A 19,263-nucleotide genomic window follows, 5' to 3' on the forward strand; every position below is an offset into this window, starting at 1 on the left:
CTAAAAATATTATTTATAATTCATTTAAATATTATTCAGCCAATAAAAAAACAATATGCAGAATATAAAAAGTCAAAAACTATAAAAATTCATTAAATTTTGCATTGAAAAGTGAGAACATCAAATAATTCTGAACAAAAAAACCTTCTAATACATCAAATAATTCTGAACAAAGGAAATATTTTATTAAAAATATCTCCAAACATATATTTCTCTCTCTTCTCTTCTTTTTTCTCTCTATTCACTCTCTTTCTCTCCTCCTCCTTTACAATAATAAAGACTCTATGAACCTTAAAATCACTATTCAAAAACTACCCAAATCCTTAGTGCTTAACAAAATAACTACCAAAATCTTACTGCTTAACAAAAACTACCCTTTCAACAAATTAAAATTTTAAAACTAGTTTTTCTAATTTTCTAAAAAATAATTTCTTCTCTTTAAAACAATGCTTCAGTTTATTTATAAAATCTTCAAACTAGTTTAAATGGGCTTTAGCAAGAGTCATATGAATCTGTTTTACTTTTTTCGAGGAAAAAAAAATCAATTGAATGTACTTTCTTTACAAGTACAGAAGTACCTAACTACTGTAGTAAACTACTTTGAACAATAATGGCACCCAACGACGTCATTCAACCAACTTGGCCGGGAGGAAGGCAAATGATTAAGAAACCGGACCAGGTCGGTTTGAACCACAAACCCAGTTCTATTTGTGTTAATATAGGGTAAAACACACACACATGTACTATATCAACCCGTTTATTAAAAAATAGAAGGGTTAAAATTATAGAAATAATAGAAAATGATAATAATCGGGGTTCTTAACATGTTTACCAAAAAAAAAAGTTAATAATAATAGGGGTAAGGAAAATGCAAACGGAAGGGCTGGTTCGGTTTTCTTAAAACGCTAGGGAAGAGAAACCCTACTCTAATACACATATGAGTAGGATATATATATATATTGACTTATATTATAGAGATACGAGAGAAAGATTCGGCGATCTAAAAGAAAACACTGCAAGAAACCACAAAAGATGCATCGATTCTTGCAAACTGGGTTGGCAAAATCAGTTGGTGGCTTGAGTTTGAACTCTGTAACTGTAAGCTACACTCTGTTTCTGTCATTATTTTATCTGATTTTTTTTTTTAAGTTGTTTAAATAATATAGTTCTGGTGTGTGTGTGTGAGATGATGACAGATGCGAACTGGGTCTCGCGGGTTCTCCTCCTCGGCGGGTGTGACGTCATCTCTACCGTCATCACCGTACCTATTGCTTCCTTTGGAGGATGTGGGAGATAGTCTCGATGGCAAAGTGGTAAATTTGAACTACTACGATCCGGCAAAGAATAAAACGGTGAAAGTTGGTAATCTGAGAAGATGGGTAGTACGTGTAGCAGCTACATCGGCTCGTCACGAGGCTGGGTAGCTCGTATGAACACAGAAGATCTAACTGTACATCTAACCAATCTGTTCAATCCAACGGTGTCAAAGCCATGGCAAAGAGTGATCTCGCTACCTCCACTTGACCCTATCCGCTCTGGTTCTTCTGGCTCTGGTTCTCCCGGCCTGGATCGGATCGTTGAGGGCGTCTCTCTCTCATCTTCGCCTGACCAACAAGACCCCGACTCGGTCACGTTGGCCGTTAAGTGGAGAGATTCCATCTCTTTCTGCATGCTTAGCAATGGATCTAATTGGACTCACCTCCATTCTCTCCCTAACCAGTTCGCAGCCTCCGGTGTCCTCTTCTCCGAAAAACACGCAAGCTTTTATCTCACTCCTAACACTTGTCTACTCCCTGGCTCGGACCCAATCAAGAAGATCAAAGCACGTCCCGGCCAGTTCCCTCAACTGACTCATTACCAACAACGCGCTCCTCTCTCTATCCCCAACCTCTCAGACTCCGAGCACCAGCTTCTGGAGAGGTGTATTCGCATCAAACACTTAGTTCAGTCTCCCTCTGGCGATTTCTTCCTCATTTATTGGTAACTTGTTTTCTCTCATTTTTTTTTTTTATATAAAAAAAAAAATTGTAAACAAATCGATCTGGTTTTTTTTTTTTTTTTTTTTTTGAATCCCCGGTCCATAGGTTTATCGAGTACACGAGTGAGGGGAAACCCATCCCGTTCTGGGAGGTGGAGCAAAGGAAGAAGAAGGGCGGTGTCGTGGTGCCTACCACCAAGCGGTTCACAGTGCTTAAGAGAGATTCCGAAAATGGTGGTTGCGAGTCTTACACGGAGGACATCGGAGATCTCTGCATTTTCTTTGGTAAGAACGAGCTCTTCTGCGTCAACGCCACCAACTGCTCAGGACTTGAGCCTAATTCCATCTACTTCATCGACAAGGGTCGCGTTTGCATCTTCCATCTCGCTACTCACACTTACACCCAACTCGCCAAACTCGACTCTCTCACTGTTCCTTATTGGCTTGCTCCTCCCACCAATCCAATCCATGATTTTGGATTTTGTTCTCAATTTCCTAACTATTATTATTCTTTATCTCGTAATAATTAAATTAATTAATTTAGGTCATTAGAGCATCATTATCGCTGATACCCCTTTAGGTTTCTTAGGTATTTTTTTATTACTAATTTGGATTAAGAAACTTAGATAAAAAAACTCTAGTTTTATTGCTGATACCTCATTGCATCATCATCAAGAATAGTTTTAGAAGTTTTTACCAAAACAACATGTTCATCCGAAACTTAATCAGGATTTTAGTAAAACAGAGAAGCACAAAAAAAAGACGAAAATACTAGTTACCTCTTAACACGTTTTGGCTCGATGAGAGCAAGCTCAGCACGTTTAGCAGCAGACATGGACTTCCTAGCATCAACAGTGGAATCATCTTTGATGTCTCTACAAAATCACCTTTGCTCTCAAAAAGAGATAAGTTTATGTGGAAGAGTTTCGAGCATCCTCAAAACGCATTCTTGCCAACAATGATACTTTTGACCGACGGAGTTACACGGAGTGGAACAAAGGAAACTGGACTCAGGGATGCGTAAGAAAACGCCGTTGCAGTGCGAGAGACGAGACAACAATGGAAGTAGAGAAGGTGATGGGTTTTTGAGATTGAACAAGATGAAAGTGCCCAACAATCCACAGCGAAAGGTGAAGGAATCATCTTCTTACCCGAGAATGGCTGAGTGCAGAAAGGGATACAATAGCCCACCATTGCAACCAGATAGAGATGTTATCGACAATCATTAGAACATTTTCATAGAGTAGTACAAGATCATCGACTAATTGCAGCTAAATTTTGAATCTATGCTTTAGACAATGATGAGAGACAAGAGAATTTAAAGTAAACAACCTGAACTAAGCACTGAGTTCTATCATCTTAATCATCCAAATAAACCCCGACAAAACAATGAACATCTTGTCTAACATATTGATAATTGATCAATCATATAATTAGCACAATCAGACACTGTTTAGACTATCCAATTCGTATATGTTCAAGTCATCCCAAAGTGAAAGTAATTGGAACAAAAGTCAAACCTCGTGATCACAGTCGACGAGAATCAGAGCTCATATCGGAGAGATTTTCGGTGGGGAGAATCAGAGCCTTGTTGTTGTTATCTCCGCCGTAAAACCCTAAACCTTTGTTACTTCTAACCTTAACCACTCTTCTTTTTCGATTAAGAGATTTCTCACTTGTCAGAAATCCAATTTCTGTACACACCCATCAAAGGCCATCGCTCTCTCCGACTATGTCTATGCTCAATGAAGCAAGCTCTCAATCCCAAATTGATTTTGGAGCAGAGGAGAAAGCGACGAGTCGTCTCGGCCCGAAAGAGACGAGCATGGCGACGGCAGGAGTCGTCGAAATCATCGAAGACTCGGTGAAATTTCTTTCGAGGAAGAAAAGAATGAGAAGAGAAGAAAAAAAAAGGTTTCTTTCCTTCAATTTTTTTAACCAATGAAATGTGTACACGTAGCAATAAGAATCGATTCTTCTTAGTCTCAAATAAGAACCGATCTTTGTGCTTTTCTCTTATTTTCTATTTTTTATTTTTTTTAATGCTTTAAGAAACCGTTTTAGAAATGGCGATAATGATGCTTTTAATCCCTCTCTGGTTGAATTTGCATAAGTCACGTGGGCTGTGCCCTTTCTACTATAGCTACTATGTATGTCTTTTTTTTTTTTTGAACATCTACTATGTATGTCATCAATCAATTCCTCTTGTTTGATCCTACTCTTGAGTATCAAAAGGTCTAGTTTTATATACGCCCCAAGTTCTCAAGTCTTGCTAGCTTGTTGCAGGCTTACAGTGAGTCGTCCTCGGTATAATCAATAACATTTATTCCATACCAATGCTAAGAATAAGTATATCATTGCTTCATCATCAAATAAAAACCATTTCAGAATTTTTTTTTTTTTAAAATTGTTTTCGTTGTTTCATCATCCATTCCTTTCTTCCAGTTTATGGAGCTGTCCGGAGAATAAAATAGCGATACTGTTTTCATCATAAGCACCAGACATCATCAAGTATATCTACTAGGTTTCTACGGCGAGTAGATATAAATGTTTTGCAAAGTTTAAACAAATCAAAAGTGAAGACTTACACCGAGAAGATGATGAAAGGGACCAGTGAGCGCGCCAGCATTACAAATGGCTTTGTGATTACTGGAGAAGAATGGTAAAGCATAAGAGTCAATACACCGACACTAAGATGCATGCAGCTTGAAAAAAAAAATTTAGATTTTACTCCCATGTTTTGGTTTTATTTGGTGAAATGAAGGATTAAAGCACAACACACGTGAATGAATGAAACTTTACGAAATTTTGTTTGGTAGATATTAAAAAATTATAATCATCCGTTCATATAGAACTAACTTGTTTACTTAACATATTTATATTGGGTTAATTAAAATATAAAACTAATCATAATATATATTGTTTAATAACGCTAACTTCATCACAAACTTTTTTAATTAAAAATTAATTTTTTCATGTCAAATTTTTGGTGAAAATAATTTAAAATTCTATTTTTTTGTATATAACCAAGTAAATATAACAATTTATAGTAAAAAATATTTCATTATTTTTTTTTATCATAACTTTTAGTCTTAATTTTTATATTATTTTAATTGTGAAATTTTTTTATTTTCACATTTTTAATTAAATATACTTTATAATATCATTTGAAACAAAAATATAAAAAACTACCATATTTTTTAATACAGAAATTAAATAATAAATATACTCTATTAAATGAGAAACAAAGACTTTTCATATTTTTTTTCAATAAATTTAAACGACAACTATAACATTTTTAAATAATATTTTATTATTTTAAAAAGAAGGTTCTTTTCATGTCTTTAGTAAAAAATCTTTCTTTTTAAAATAATAAAATATTATTTAACAATTCAACCCTTTTATTTAGGTAATGGTTTCGAATCTCCTACCGGATGGAGATACTTTTTAAAAAAAATTCAAAACCAAATATTTATATATTATTATTTAAGTAGACATTTTAAAAACTAACTTTTATTTTGTAGAATATTACATAATATGCCATTACAAATAAAAAATAATAATTAAAATAAGAAATGTTATAGTTGTCGTTTAAGACTATTGAAAAAAATATGGAAAATTTTTGTTTCTCATTTAATAGAGTATATTTATTATTTAATTTCTGTATTAAAAAAATATGGTAGTTTTTTATATTTTTTGTTTCAAATGATATCATAAAGTATATTTAATTAAAAAAATGTGAAAATAAAAAAATTTCACAATTAAATAATATAAAATTAAGACTAAAAGTTATGATATAACAAAATAATGAATATTTTTTACTATAGTTTGTTATATTTACTTGATTATATACAAAAAAAATTAAATTTTCATCACAAATCAAGCAGAATCCGAAGAAAAAATTGGAGGATTACTTGGATCCAGTTTCTCTACACACAATCTCTTTCAAAACTCGATCGAACGGGGTCGAAGAAAATTCAAATAAAGAAGAATAATGTCTTTGTAAATGCAAATTACAGAAAGATTTGAATCCCGACTCGTTCCATCCTACTCGATCCACAAATTAATGGTGTTGTCGCTCTTGAGATCAACGTTTACGGTACCGCGATCGCCAGAAACAGACTCAATGATGCCATTTACGTCGAATCCGACATTAAAATTCTATTTTATTTTAAAATATTATAATTTCGTTGTTTTTAGTAAAACTAAATCGATTTTAAAAAGTTAAGTGGGCAAAACTGGTATTTCAAAATAGGAATAGTATAAAATTTTCGATATTTAATTATTTATATATATTATTAAAACAGAATGGTATTTTGTGTCCAAACCGATTTTTGTTTAGTTTTCTATTATTCTATTTTTGAATATCTATTATTTCTCTTGCCAAACAATTTTTTATTTAATTTTTCTAATTTAATTATTTCTGAAAAATAAAAAAATTATTTTAATTTATACTTAAAAATAATTTCGAAAATTCAAATTTGAATTTTAGTTAGTTTAAATTTTCTTAAATATAGATCACATTAATTATAAAAATTACAAAAATTAGTTGTTATTATCTTTATAAAATAAGAAATAAGATATTATATTCATATTTAAATATTAAAATTTAAAATAAAATTTTTCATGATAAAAGAAATGATAAACAATATGTATATATAGTTTTTTTAATAATCAATTAATCTAAAAATTTAAATACTTAAAATTAGTAAATCTGTATATTATATGATAATATTAACAGACAGGTTAAAATTATGTTTTTAGAATTATATTCTTTTTCGAATTAATAAAACGGTCAGAATTAAAATTATATTTTTATAATTATAATCAAATTTAATAGAAAAAATAAATAAAAAAATTATCTAAACATAACAATAAATGTGTTACTTATTAAAACAATATTATATCTGTAAAATATAAATTATACTATAAAATTAGATTAAAAATATAAATTTCCTGTGCAGATGCACGGATTTAATTCTAGTTTAAGTATTAAAAAGATAAAGTTAAATAGTTTGAATATTAAACAGAAAGTGAATAGTTGTTCAGATATTTTTTAGAAAGTTAAAATAGTTTAGGTATTTTTCTAGCAAATATTATTAAATTGGGGTATTTTTTAGGCTTTTTCAAAAATTTTAATTGAATAATTTGAGTGAATTCCAAATTTCTGAAACCCCCTTACGCCTCCGTCTTCGTTCTCCTCGCTCCGTCTCCAATGGCGGGTTCCAGATCTCTAATTCCTAGAACGCCTCTGAAACGCGCCGTCACTAGAGCAACCGGAAACCTAACATCGGCGACGTTAGCTACGATTTTGGCCGTACGAAACCTCTTCACCGGAGGAGGATGTAATGGAGACTACGAAATATATGGTTAGAATTGCTGTTGTCTCCGTTTGTACGCTCTGCATTTATCACTTTTGAGTTTTCATCATGATAATTTATTTCTGTTACTGAATATCTGAGTTCGAATTTGGAGCTGATTCCTTCTAAAAGTGTCCATTTTGGGTATGAAATGTTGCCTGGTTCGAATCTAAGTTAAAAACTCTTCTCATGTTCGGTATCTCTATAATGAACACAGTTCGAAGGAGTTTATTGAATCCTATTGATTTGAAAAACTAATTGTAGGTGAGCAAGGAATGTTTTCTCATTTCAATGGAATAAGGTAAATGCTCGGATTATGTCAATTTGCAAAGTTTCATTCATTCACGTGTTGTGCTTTATCTTTCATTTCAGTTTCCTTCCTGCGAATTAATATAAAACGAAAACATGGGAGTAAAATCTAATCTTTTTTCAAGCTGCATCTTAGTGTCGGTGTATTGACTCTTATGCTTTACCATTCTTCTGTAGTAATCACAAAGTCATTGGTAATGCTGGCGCGCTGACTGGTCCAGTTCATCATCTTCTCGGTGTAAGTTTTCAGTTTTGAAATGTTGAAGCTTTGGAAAACCATTTATCTACTCGCCGTAGAAACCTAGTAGTTATACTGGATGTCTGGTGCTTATGATGAAATTTGAAACACAGATTGTTTAGATTCCATTTGTATACATCTCATTGTGTGAGACATGCTATTTCTCAGGTCAGCCAAACAAAAAAGCCCGCCTTTTTATGGGTCCAATCGATGAGCTACCAGTTTGTGGCTGATTCCCATGTATCTCCTAGACGTCTTGTGAAAAATGAGGTACACTGAAGATTTGGCCTTGTGTTTTGTTGCCGTAGTCTTAGCGTGAGCTCAATTTATGTTTTTTTCTTTCCCAGACAGATATTTTACATTTGAACTTGATATATATAAGTTATACCACGTACATAGTATATAGAATTCTCATTCAGTTGCCTCAAGCTCTTAGTAGATTCGTATAGTCAAACACAGAACTGATATTTCTGATGATCAAATACTTTCTCTTATCCATGTACTTTTGTTTAGTAAATGTCCTGCGAATTGGGCATTTCCTCGTTCATATTTCGTGTGTTATTTGTCACCAATGAGATCCTTGGGATGCATATTTTTCATCTTGATGTAGGATGAGGAAGATGTTGCGGATTCATCAAAGAAGGAAAACGCTGAATCCCCTAGGAGGCATCAAATTGGGGAGAACATACCCAAGAAGGATAAAATAAAGTTTCTTGTGAACACTGTAAGCAAAAGAACAAAAAATTAATATTCTTCAGATATTCCGTTTGCCTTTACTAATGTTTTGTCAATGATGAGAATTTCCATATTCCTGTTCAACCTTGGTTTCTTGTTCGTATTGTTATTGGTTTATTCGTTGGCTCATTTTTCGCAAACCCTTAATACGATGTGGACTATGCAGCTTCTTGATATCGAAGATAATAAAGAGGCTGTTTATGGAGCTCTGGATGCTTGGGTTGCTTGGGAACGCAATTTTCCCATTGCTTCCCTCAAAAGAGTAATAGCTATTCTTGAAAAGGAACATCAATGGCATCGAATGGTCCAGGTATCTATCACCTGAATGTTCTCTCCCTTTTTTTCTCTTATTTGGGACCCAGCAACATATCCTCTCTTAAATCTAGTAACTGAAAAAGTAGAACAGAATCTGGGAGAGGTTTTTTTTTTCTTAGCCCCCCGTGTAATGGCTTGTAGGTAATAAAGTGGATCCTAAGTAAGGGACAAGGGAACACGATGGGGACATATGGACAGTTGATACGCGCGTTAGATATGGATCGTAGAGCAGAAGAGGCGCATGCTATTTGGCGAAAGAAAATCGGGAATGATCTGCATTCTGTGCCTTGGCAATTATGCTTACAAATGATTCGCATATATTTCCGGAACAACATGTTACAGGAACTTGTAAAGGTTTGTTTTTTTTTCCATTCGTTCATAGGCTCTTCGGATGATTTGCAATTAGCTTTTGGTCGTTTCCTCTTCCCTGACCAAGCACTAGTTAGTTATGTCCTTATATCGTGCTGACATCAAGCTCGTGTTTCTTTGTTTGTTTGTGGGTTATGAAGCTGTTTAAGGACCTGGAAAGTTATGACCGTAAGCCTCCGGATAAACACATTGTGCAGTCAGTGGCGGATGCCTACGAGCTATTAGGGATGCTTGAGGAAAAAGAAAGAGTAATGACCAAGTATAGCAATCTTTTTCTTGGTACAGCATCAGACGATAATTCAAGAAGATCTTCACGGAAGAAGAAGAAAGCAGGTAGGGGATGATGATGAGTATCCTAAACCATTTAAAGCCATTGATATTGAACTAATGTGTTAAAAAAACTTCAGATTCTTGCACAAAAGCGCATGATTTGTAACTGATAAATTTTGATTTCAGGAGTGAGGGATTCTGAAGCAAAAGCTGAATTACAAGAAAATGTGGATAATCACCAAGAATCAGAAGCTGCCACAGAGAAAGCACCCGAACATGGAGCATAAGTTGTGTACTTAGTAATGTTTGTAATCGGTAAATCACTAAATTGTCGATTGCAAGACACTGTGACAAAGCTCAGACCAGCTTCTGAGAATTAGGGTTTAAGGTTTGCTCGTCAAGGAAAGAACATCCCTCATAATCAGCTTACCCGAACCGAACTAGAACAAATTTAGTTTATTTTAATCAAAACACTAGTTTCTCTCGACATATAAAACAGACCGAGAAAACAATTTCAGATTTTGGTTTGGTTTCTACTAGATTTTCCGGTTTACGAAATATAGAAAACAAATATCACTCGGTTTGGTCAAGTTTCTTAGAAAACATTCAGTAATATATTCGATACGGTATCGGTTCGGTTAGACCAGATTGGACCACCACTGAGAATAGAAACTTGGCTGGGGTTTAAGAAAATGATGGTATTCGAAATTGGAGGTAAATCGTCGCTTGATGTTGCATGAGGTTGATTTCTGATGGTGATGACGAGGTGAATATGTTGAGCAGGAGACTCCTCTGTGCTTTGAAAACGATCGATTTAGGGCTTGGAGAAACCAATCAACACCAAAGTCGCATTTTAGGTAAGCAGTGAAAGAGAGAGAAAAAGAGCACTACTCGTTTTCGCGAAGACGAATGAAATTATTACAACTTGTAAAACAGTAGAATCCTCATCAACACTAGAATCCCATTGAAACGAAACTTATCTCTTTTTAGATAGTCTTTTTCAATTTTAGACTACAAATTCATCACCTCTTGAATCAGTATATCGCGTTTTTGCTCATCTATACGTTACAAATTCTTTCATTATTAGTACTTAACGTTTAGAGTGAACTCTTTTAGATTGCTTTTAGTGTCCACTTCTCCACTTTTCATTTTTTTTCGTATCGTGTGGAAATTGATATGTGTAACTATAAAGAACCTATTTGTCAACCACCTCTCGCCGTTACTTAAGCTCCTTAAAACAACTCCGCAAACTCTAGTTTTCTTATATAGCTAATTCTGCCAATTTTCTTTTTCAGAGTTTTTCTAAAAATCTGAGCTCCTCATGCAGCAGCTAACTGTTGTCCACTGATTCACTGCTTTTTTGGTTAGTTTGGGGGCGTAAATGGCGGTGGCGGGTCAAGATTTGGTGTTCGCTGTTAATGGAGAGAGATTTGAAGTCTTGTCAGTTGATCCTTCAACGACTTTACTGGATTTCTTGCGTTCCAACACTCGCTTTAAGAGTGTCAAGCTCAGCTGTGGCGAAGGTACACATTTTTATGCACTTCTCTGTTTGAATCTCAAATTCATATCTAGAATCATTTTTTGCTTGTATATCAAGATTCCTCAGTTTCTAGACCTGGATGATTAACACTCTTTAATTTGTCTCCACAAAAAAAGTGAAAGTCATGATTTTATTGTTTGAATCCGTAAACCATCAGACAAATTTGTTAACTTCTATGTCTACTTATTCCTTTCTGAGTTTGTGTGTGTCTGTGTGTTTCTCTCAAAAAATACTTTTACTATGTACACTACTAAAAAAACAACAACGTAGTGAAAACCAAAAAGTAAACTGAACAAAACCAAACCGACGAGGAATACTCAATAAACTCTTGCCTGACCCTTGTTTGCAGCATAAATGGGTGCTCCATAACCACATCAGATGGACTCGGAAACACTGAAAAAGGGTTTCACCCAATTCACAAGAGATTCGCAGGTTTCCATGCCTCTCAATGTGGTTTCTGTACTCCAGGGATGTGCATCTCTCTCTACTCTGCTCTTTCAAACGCCCATAACTCCAAAAACTCGAAATCTACTCCACACTACCTGACTGCTTCTGCTGCAGAGAAGTCTATTGTTGGAAATCTTTGTCGCTGCACTGGTTATCGTCCCATTGCTGATGCTTGTAAGAGTTTTGCTGCTGACGTCGACATAGAGGATTTGGGGTTCAACTCTTTTTGGAGGAAAGGAGAAAGCAGAGAAGAGATGTTAAAGAAGTTGCCTCCTTACAACCCTGATAAAGATCTATTCACTTTCCCGGAGTTCTTGAAGGAGAAGATAAAGCGTCAACAACGTAATGTTTTGGATCAGACAAGGTATCGTTGGAGCACTCCTGTTAGCATCGCAGAGCTTCAGGAAATATTGACAGCAACCAACCGTGAGGGTGATAGAGGTTTGATGAAATTAGTTGTTGGCAACACGGGAATAGGTTACTACAAAGAAGAGAAACAATATGGTAGATATATCGATATTAGCCACATTCCAGAGATGTCGATGATCAAGAAAGATGACAGAGGAATTGAAATTGGAGCAGCTGTTACCATATCTAAAGTTATTGATGCTTTGATGGAGGAAAACACGTCTGCCTATGTTTTCAAGAAAATAGGTATTCATATGGATAAGGTGGCCAACCATTTTATCAGAAACTCAGGGAGTATCGGTGGTAATCTGGTAATGGCACAGAGCAAAAACTTTCCTTCTGACATAACCACACTTTTGCTCGCTGCAGATGCATCTGTGCATATGATAAATTCAGGGAGACACGAGAAGCTTAGGATGGGAGAGTTTCTTGTATCTCCTCCTATAATAGACACCAAAACCTTCCTTTTAAAAGTTCATATCCCAAGCTGGGCTGCTTCTTCTACTACTGGTTTTCTTTTTGAAACCTATCGAGCTGCACCTCGCCCTTTGGGAAATGCATTGCCTTACATCAACGCTGCTTTCTTAGCAGTAGTCTCTCACGATGCATCATCAAAAGGCATCATTGTGGAAAAATGCCGTTTGGCTTTTGGTTCTTTTGGTGGGTATCATTCAATCAGGGCTAGGGAAGTTGAGGATTTCTTGACCGGTAAGTTACTCAGCCACAGTGTTTTATATGAAGCTGTGAGGTTACTTAAAGGGGTCATAGTGCCCAGCATAGAGACGTCATACACTGAGTACAAGAAAAGCTTGGCCATTGGGTTTCTCTTTGATTTTCTCTATCCTCTGATCGAGAGTGGCAGTTGGGATTCAGAAAGAAAGCATATCGATGGCCACGTCAATCCAACAATATCTCCGCCTTTGCTGTCATCTGCACAGCAAGTGTTTGAAAGTAAAGAATATCACCCTGTTGGTGAAGCCGTTATCAAAGTTGGAGCTGAATTGCAGGCTTCTGGTCAGTACTATATATATTGTTCTATTTATCGTTTTTTTTTTTGTTTTAACTGGTGAGAAAAGACTAAAGCAGAGAGGCTTTTAGATCTTTAGTCACTATGTTTATTTAGAAAAAACAGCATAAGACCTTACACATGAGTGTCTGGCTTGCCAGGTGAAGCTATTTACGTTGATGATATTCCATCTTTACCCAATTGTGTACATGGAGCATTAATTTATAGCACAAAGCCATTGGCTAGGATAAAGAGCATTGGATTCAGAGAAAACGTGGCACCAATCGGAGTTTTGGCAGTTATTACTTTCAAGGATATTCCTCAAATGGGGAAAAATATTGGTTACATATCTATGTTTGGCACAGGGCTTCTATTTGCAGATGAACTTACTATATGTGCCGGACAAATAATTGCTCTTGTGGTAAGTCCATTTTCCAGCGTCTTCTTTTGTGATAGAATAAAGTACAAAGAGAATAAGAAGTTCAAAGATTCCACACAAGAGATTCAATCTTGCCCCTCGGCTAAGCTGATAACTCTGAGAACTAAACTCTCTTTACTCTTTTTGATATGGGAACTGAATAAAAAAAAATAAAACTGCAGATTGCAGACACACAAAAACATGCAGATTTGGCAGCAAAACTTGCAGTAGTTGAGTACGATTTAAGGAATATAGAGTCACCAGTGTTATCTGTGGAGGATGCAGTCAAAAAGTCCAGCTTTTTTGAGGTTCCTCCCGTGTATTATCCCGAACCCGTTGGCGATATTTCTAAAGGAATGGCTGAAGCTGATCAAAAGATACGCTCAGTAGAGGTATTGAACACACTCTCTGCCTCTCTCTCTTTCTTGTTCTAAATCAAATCGAATAAAATGTCTTTAATACATTCATACACTCGTGTTCTGTTGACTTCTGTTCTGCAGTTGAGAATCGGGTCACAGTACTTCTTCTATATGGAGACACAAACGTCACTTGTGTTTCCAGACGAAGACAAATGTTTAGTGGTTTACAGTTCAACTCAAGCAGCCGAGTACACACAGTTCGCAATTGCTGCATGTCTTGGCATCCCAGAGCGTAACGTGCGAGTCATCACCAGAAGACTTGGAGGTGGCTTTGGTGGAAAGGCCATAAAGTCTATGCTTGTAAGTACTATTTTATCCTCTGAAAAAAAGCCATTAGGAAATCGAGTATCAAGAGGCCTGTCCATTGTCATTATATATTAATGATCTTGAAATGATTTCAGATTGCAACAGCATGTGCGCTTGCTGCACAGAAATTGCAGCGTCCTGTAAGAATGTACCTGAACCGTAAGACTGATATGGTAATGGCTGGAGGAAGGCACCCCATGAAAATAATTTACAGTGTTGGTTTCAGATCAGACGGTAAACTCACAGCACTAGAGCTAAATGTGTTAGTAGATGCAGGGATAGATGTGGATGTAAGTCTGATACTGCCACTGAACATAGTGAATTCCCTCAAGACTTACGACTGGGGTGCATTGTCATTTGACATCAAAGTCTGTAAGACAAACCTTCCTAGCAGAACGTCTTTGAGGGCACCCGGTGAGGTACAAGGTTCGTATATCGCTGAATCCATCATTGAGAATGTAGCATCTTCCCTGAACATGGACGTTGATGTTGTGAGAAGGATAAATGTTCACACTTACGAAAGCCTGAGAAAGTTTTACAAGGAAGTTGCTGGTGAGCCTGATGAATATACTTTGCCGTTGTTATGGGACAAACTGGAGATATCTTCAGATTTCAAGCGAAGGGTTGAATCGGTGAAAGAGTTTAACCATGGTAACATATGGCGCAAAAGAGGGATTGCTCGAGTACCCATTGTCTATCAAGTTAAGAATAGGCCAACTCCAGGGAAAGTAAGCATTTTGAGGGATGGTTCGGTTGTGGTTGAGGTTGCAGGTATTGAGATGGGACAAGGGTTATGGACAAAGGTGCAACAGATGGTTGCTTACGGTCTAGGTATGATCAAAGTTGATGGGAGTGATCAAGATCTTCTTGAGAGAATACGGCTTCTTCAGATCGACACACTCAGTATGACTCAAAGCAGTTACACTGCAGGTAGCACAACATCAGAGAACTGTTGTGAAGCAGTTAGGCTCTGCTGTGTTATCTTGGCAGAGAGGCTGAAACCTATAATGGATCAGATTCTGGAGAATGCTCGAACTGTGACATGGGACATGCTCATCCAACAGGCATATGCTCAGTCTGTGGACTTATCAGCTCGTACTTTTTATAAGCCAGAGTCCTCTTCTGCAGAGTATCTCAACTACGGAGTTGTAGCTAGTGAGGTGAGAATCTTATAACCAATAGTTTTAATTAGGAGTTCTCTTAGAAACTAAATGAGTAACATGCATGATGGGCAAATATACATGTAAAACTGTGCAGGTGGAGGTTGACATTGTAACAGGAAGAACGGAAATTATAAGATCAGATATCATTTACGACTGTGGAAGAAGCCTTAATCCTGCTGTTGATTTAGGACAGGTAAGCTCTTGAGTTTGGTTTTTAGATTAACATATATATATATATATAAAAGGTTGGTTGATGGTGTTGTTTTGTGAGAAGATTGAAGGAGCGTTTGTACAAGGAATCGGGTTTTACATGTATGAAGAGTACACAACAGATGGAAACGGGCTTGTGATTGAAGAAGGCACATGGGACTACAAGATCCCTACAATAGACACAATTCCAAAACAGTTCAACGTTCAGATTCTCAACAGTGGTCATCACAAGAACCGCGTTCTCTCCTCTAAAGGTTTTCTCTCTTCTCCTCTCTAAAGGTCTAATCTTAATTATACTTTGTTAAAGCTGAAAATGTCTACTTTTTCTTTTGATGCAGCTTCAGGTGAGCCTCCGTTGCTTGGGGCTGCTTCAGTGCATTGTGCTACAAGATCTGCCATTAAAGAAGCTCGAAAACAGTATCTCTCATGGAATTGCAATAATGGTGATTGTAGAGACACTTCTGATATTAATGGGTTTGAGTTGCCGATTCCAGCGATTATGCCGGTCGTTAAGCAGCTTTGTGGCCTTGAGAGTGTAGAGAAGTACTTGGAATTGAAAACGTATCCTTAACATACTACAGTGAGATAATCATAATAGTAGTAAAATGTATCACTACTACTAATAACGTAGTCATTACTCTATCCAGTTGACTTTTGTTGCCGTAATTATATTTAGCTTCATAAAAATACAATATTCAATAACACCTCCTAAATGTTTCGAAAGTGTAACATGCGCAAAGAAGTCGGCTCGGATATCATTTGTGCTTGATTTGGATATTATTTTGTACTATGGTATATTTATAATTTTATATTTGACTACATGTAATTACCGATAACTAGTAAAATTGCAAACCACATAATTCGTGTAAACCACATGTCTCAATTGGAAAGTGTGGTCATTACTCGTTACCGACGTACCGTTCAATTTATAGAAACCAGAAAGTCCAGAAATAAAAATTTAATAAAATAATTGAATTAGAGAATTTTTACTGGACTTTAGTGACAAGTCGTAATCAAAAACCAGATGAGTCATCGTTTCCAAAAAAGAAAATTGTAGAGAAGAAATGGGACCCACTCGAATCCAATTTCCTAAGACAGTAGATTTCTTTGTAGGTCCCTTAAAAAAGAAACCTTAACAATCCCTAAAGCTCTTTAGAACCGTTGATTAATTACTTAATAAACTCTTAAAGCCTTGATTATCTGTGGAAGACAGCCTTTTTTTCTGTCTCCTTGTTATTACACGCTTCTAGATCCCTCTGGCTCTGCCTTCAAAATATCAATTTTTTTCCAAATTGAAAAAAATCCTAATTCGTCGCTTTCCTCGATTCAACGATCCGTAGGGTTTTGCCCCAAGATGTTAAATACACACCGATACATACAAAGCTCGTGACAAGATGTCTTCTGTGTAAAAGAAAGCCAAAGCTTTCTCCGTTCTCCTTCCTCTATTTTCATTTCTGATACAAAGAAACCTCTTAAAGGAAAAGTTCAGCAATCATGATAAATCCGTTATTATCAATCCAGAACTCGCCAGCCAAGTTCTTGAAACCACCATTTTCGTCCATTAACAGGAAACAACAACAACAACAACAAGAGAGGCACAGCAGGAACAATACCCTTTCCATGGTGGAAACCAAATCAAGAAGAGCGACAACATTCGCATGTCTCTCCATAACTAGAGGAAGAAGAAGAAACAAGGGTGTGTCTGAATCTGAAGAAACGGTGAGATACGAACAAATGGGTGGTGAAGGTCTCTCGGTTTTGTGTGGGTTGGGTTATTGGGTACAAGGATCGAGATGCTTCCCATGGCTTGCACTTAATTTCCATATGGTTCATAGCCTCGGGTTCCAACCATCGACGCTTCAGCTTGTGCAGTATTCTTGCAGTCTTCCCATGGTGGCCAAACCTCTCTACGGAGTTCTCTCTGATGTTCTTTACATCGGAAGTGGTCGTAGAGTTCCTTACATCGCCATTGGAGGTTAGTCTATCCAAATCCAACGAAGGAGCTTGCTGATTGTGACGATTCTGCTCCCTTCTTCAACATGTTCTGAAATCTTGAATGCTTCAGTGTCTCTGCAGGTTTTAGCATGGGGTTCAATGGCGATGTTCCAAGGAGCTAGAGAAGTTCTTCCATCTCTTATGGCATGTGCCCTGCTTAGCAACCTTGGAGCATCTGTCACTGAGGTTGCAAAAGATGCTCTTGTCGCGGAATACGGTCTGAGATACCGGATAAACGGTCTCCAGTCTTATGCGCTCATGGCTTCAGCAGCTGGTGGAATCCTAGGAAACTTACTTGGAGGATATCTCTTACTCAGAACACCTCCTAAGATCTCCTTTCTTGTTTTCACCGCTGTGTTGTCTCTGCAGCTTGCGGTTTCATTATCTTCCAAAGAAGAATCTTTTGGCTTACCACGGTTAGCAGAGACAAGCTCGGTTGTGAGGAGCGTAAAGAAACAGTTATCGAATCTTAGGGAGGCAATTCAGACGGATGAAATCTCACAGCCTCTGATTTGGGCAGTAGCATCCATTTCAATGGTCCCACTTCTGTCGGGATCAGTCTTCTGTTACCAAACTCAAGTTCTAAACCTCGATCCTTCGGTTATTGGAATGTCGAAAGTGATCGGACAGCTGATGCTTCTCTGTCTAACCGTGGTCTACGATCGATACTTGAAGACGCTTCCCATGAGGCCACTGATCCATATCGTCCAACTCTTGTACGCTCTATCGATTCTCCTCGACTATATCTTGGTGAAGCAGATAAATCTCGGGGTTGGAATCTCCAACGAGGTCTTCGTGCTCTGTTTTTCAAGCTTAGCAGAGATCCTTGCGCAGTTCAAGATCCTTCCATTTGCAGTCCTGTTATCAAACATGTGTCCTCAAGGCTGTGAAGGATCAGTCACATCTTTTCTTGCTTCAGCTCTGTGTCTATCACAAATAGTTAGCGCGTTCTTAGGGGTGGGTTTGGCTAATCTGATCGGTGTAACATCAAGTAACTACTCAAACCTGCCTTCAGGGATACTCATACAGTCTCTAGCAGCTTTGGTACCTTTGTGCTTCATGCACTTTCTCCCAATGTCAGAACCTGTGATTGGGAAAGAAGTAAAGAGGAGTATAAGTAAGAGAGGCAGGAGAAACAGACGAATCGGGAGAGTAGTTATACACCAAGACGATATCCCGTATCGACGAAGAAGAGAGTCCGAAGAAGCACAAACATAGTCTGTAAAGTATTAAGTAAATCACGGAGATTAGAATAGTTGTTTACAATCACAGATTAGAATTTGTATATACTGAGATTTTCCTGTGTGTTTCTTGCGGCTATGTTTCGCAGTATTATAATACCAAGAAGTCGAAAACAGAATATTGCATCTTCTTCTTGGCATTTCAACGAACACTTGCCGGGCTGTCCAAAACTTTCCAAAGTTATAACTCCATGAGGAAATCAATCACAATGATATGTGGGAAATAAAAACCAACATGTAATGTATATACCATGAATCAAACCTCAGTGGAATGTTTTTGATTACAGGATCATGCGTTAAGACATCTTCTTGTAGAAGAAAAATAGTGAATGCACCATCACTGTATAACTCCATAGAGACACCGATGATTTCTCTTGCACCGATTCAAATACCCCTCAAAGATCACAAATTCACAATCTCCAGAGAAACCCACGGGACATGGTTTGGTCTTGTTCTTAGTACGGCTCGGTTTAAGATTTTTATTATTATGAGGAATAGTCCCCTCATTTATTCATTTTCAACATTTTAGCCCCAAA

At 36.7% G+C, this 19,263-nt stretch overlaps 4 protein-coding genes and 1 long non-coding RNA gene across 6 annotated transcripts; 4 read left to right on the forward strand and 1 right to left on the reverse strand.

Annotated features, from left to right (window-relative positions):
- The first annotated feature begins 981 nt into the window (after positions 1–981).
- LOC18994406 lies at positions 982–2,683 on the forward strand. The gene is made up of 3 exons (XM_006418048.2): positions 982–1,098; positions 1,197–1,980; positions 2,085–2,683. Exons 2-3 carry the CDS (start codon positions 1,376–1,378, stop codon positions 2,506–2,508), a joined length of 1,029 nt encoding a protein of 342 aa, XP_006418111.1. The 5' UTR covers positions 982–1,098; positions 1,197–1,375; the 3' UTR covers positions 2,509–2,683.
- On the reverse strand, positions 2,606–3,859 carry LOC18994407. Its single transcript, XR_002898143.1, has 2 exons — positions 3,499–3,859; positions 2,606–3,139 (listed from the first exon to the last, which is right to left on the reverse strand). It is a non-coding gene; the product is annotated as an uncharacterized LOC18994407 (long non-coding RNA).
- Positions 3,860–7,136: 3,277 nt separating this feature from the next.
- LOC18994408 (pentatricopeptide repeat-containing protein At4g18975, chloroplastic) lies at positions 7,137–10,009 on the forward strand. Its single transcript, XM_006418050.2, has 9 exons — positions 7,137–7,347; positions 7,603–7,639; positions 7,825–7,885; positions 8,054–8,155; positions 8,496–8,609; positions 8,787–8,930; positions 9,077–9,289; positions 9,445–9,637; positions 9,761–10,009. Exons 1-9 carry the CDS (start codon positions 7,194–7,196, stop codon positions 9,859–9,861), a joined length of 1,119 nt encoding a protein of 372 aa, XP_006418113.1. The 5' UTR covers positions 7,137–7,193; the 3' UTR covers positions 9,862–10,009.
- Positions 10,010–10,818: 809 nt separating this feature from the next.
- On the forward strand, positions 10,819–16,088 carry LOC18994409 (benzaldehyde dehydrogenase (NAD(+))). Its single transcript, XM_024152875.1, has 9 exons — positions 10,819–11,150; positions 11,414–12,983; positions 13,137–13,396; positions 13,576–13,785; positions 13,894–14,112; positions 14,214–15,278; positions 15,376–15,474; positions 15,556–15,745; positions 15,830–16,088. The coding sequence occupies exons 1-9, from the start codon at positions 10,956–10,958 to the stop codon at positions 16,060–16,062; spliced, it is 4,041 nt and encodes a 1,346-aa protein (XP_024008643.1). The 5' UTR covers positions 10,819–10,955; the 3' UTR covers positions 16,063–16,088.
- A 625-nt stretch (positions 16,089–16,713) lies between these two features.
- LOC18994410 (probable folate-biopterin transporter 8, chloroplastic) lies at positions 16,714–18,857 on the forward strand. 2 transcript variants are annotated; one of them, XM_006418052.2, is made up of 2 exons: positions 16,714–17,466; positions 17,557–18,857. In XM_006418052.2, exons 1-2 carry the CDS (start codon positions 16,986–16,988, stop codon positions 18,702–18,704), a joined length of 1,629 nt encoding a protein of 542 aa, XP_006418115.1. In that variant the 5' UTR covers positions 16,714–16,985; the 3' UTR covers positions 18,705–18,857. The 2 variants fall into 2 exon arrangements, with proteins under 2 accessions (XP_006418115.1, XP_024007696.1); XM_024151928.1 differs by having other exon boundaries at positions 17,091–17,466; positions 17,568–18,857.
- The last annotated feature ends 406 nt before the right edge of the window (positions 18,858–19,263 follow it).

Source organism: Eutrema salsugineum, unplaced genomic scaffold (assembly GCF_000478725.1).
Source record: "Eutrema salsugineum unplaced genomic scaffold, Eutsalg1_0 scaffold_5, whole genome shotgun sequence".
NCBI lineage: Eukaryota > Viridiplantae > Streptophyta > Magnoliopsida > Brassicales > Brassicaceae > Eutrema > Eutrema salsugineum.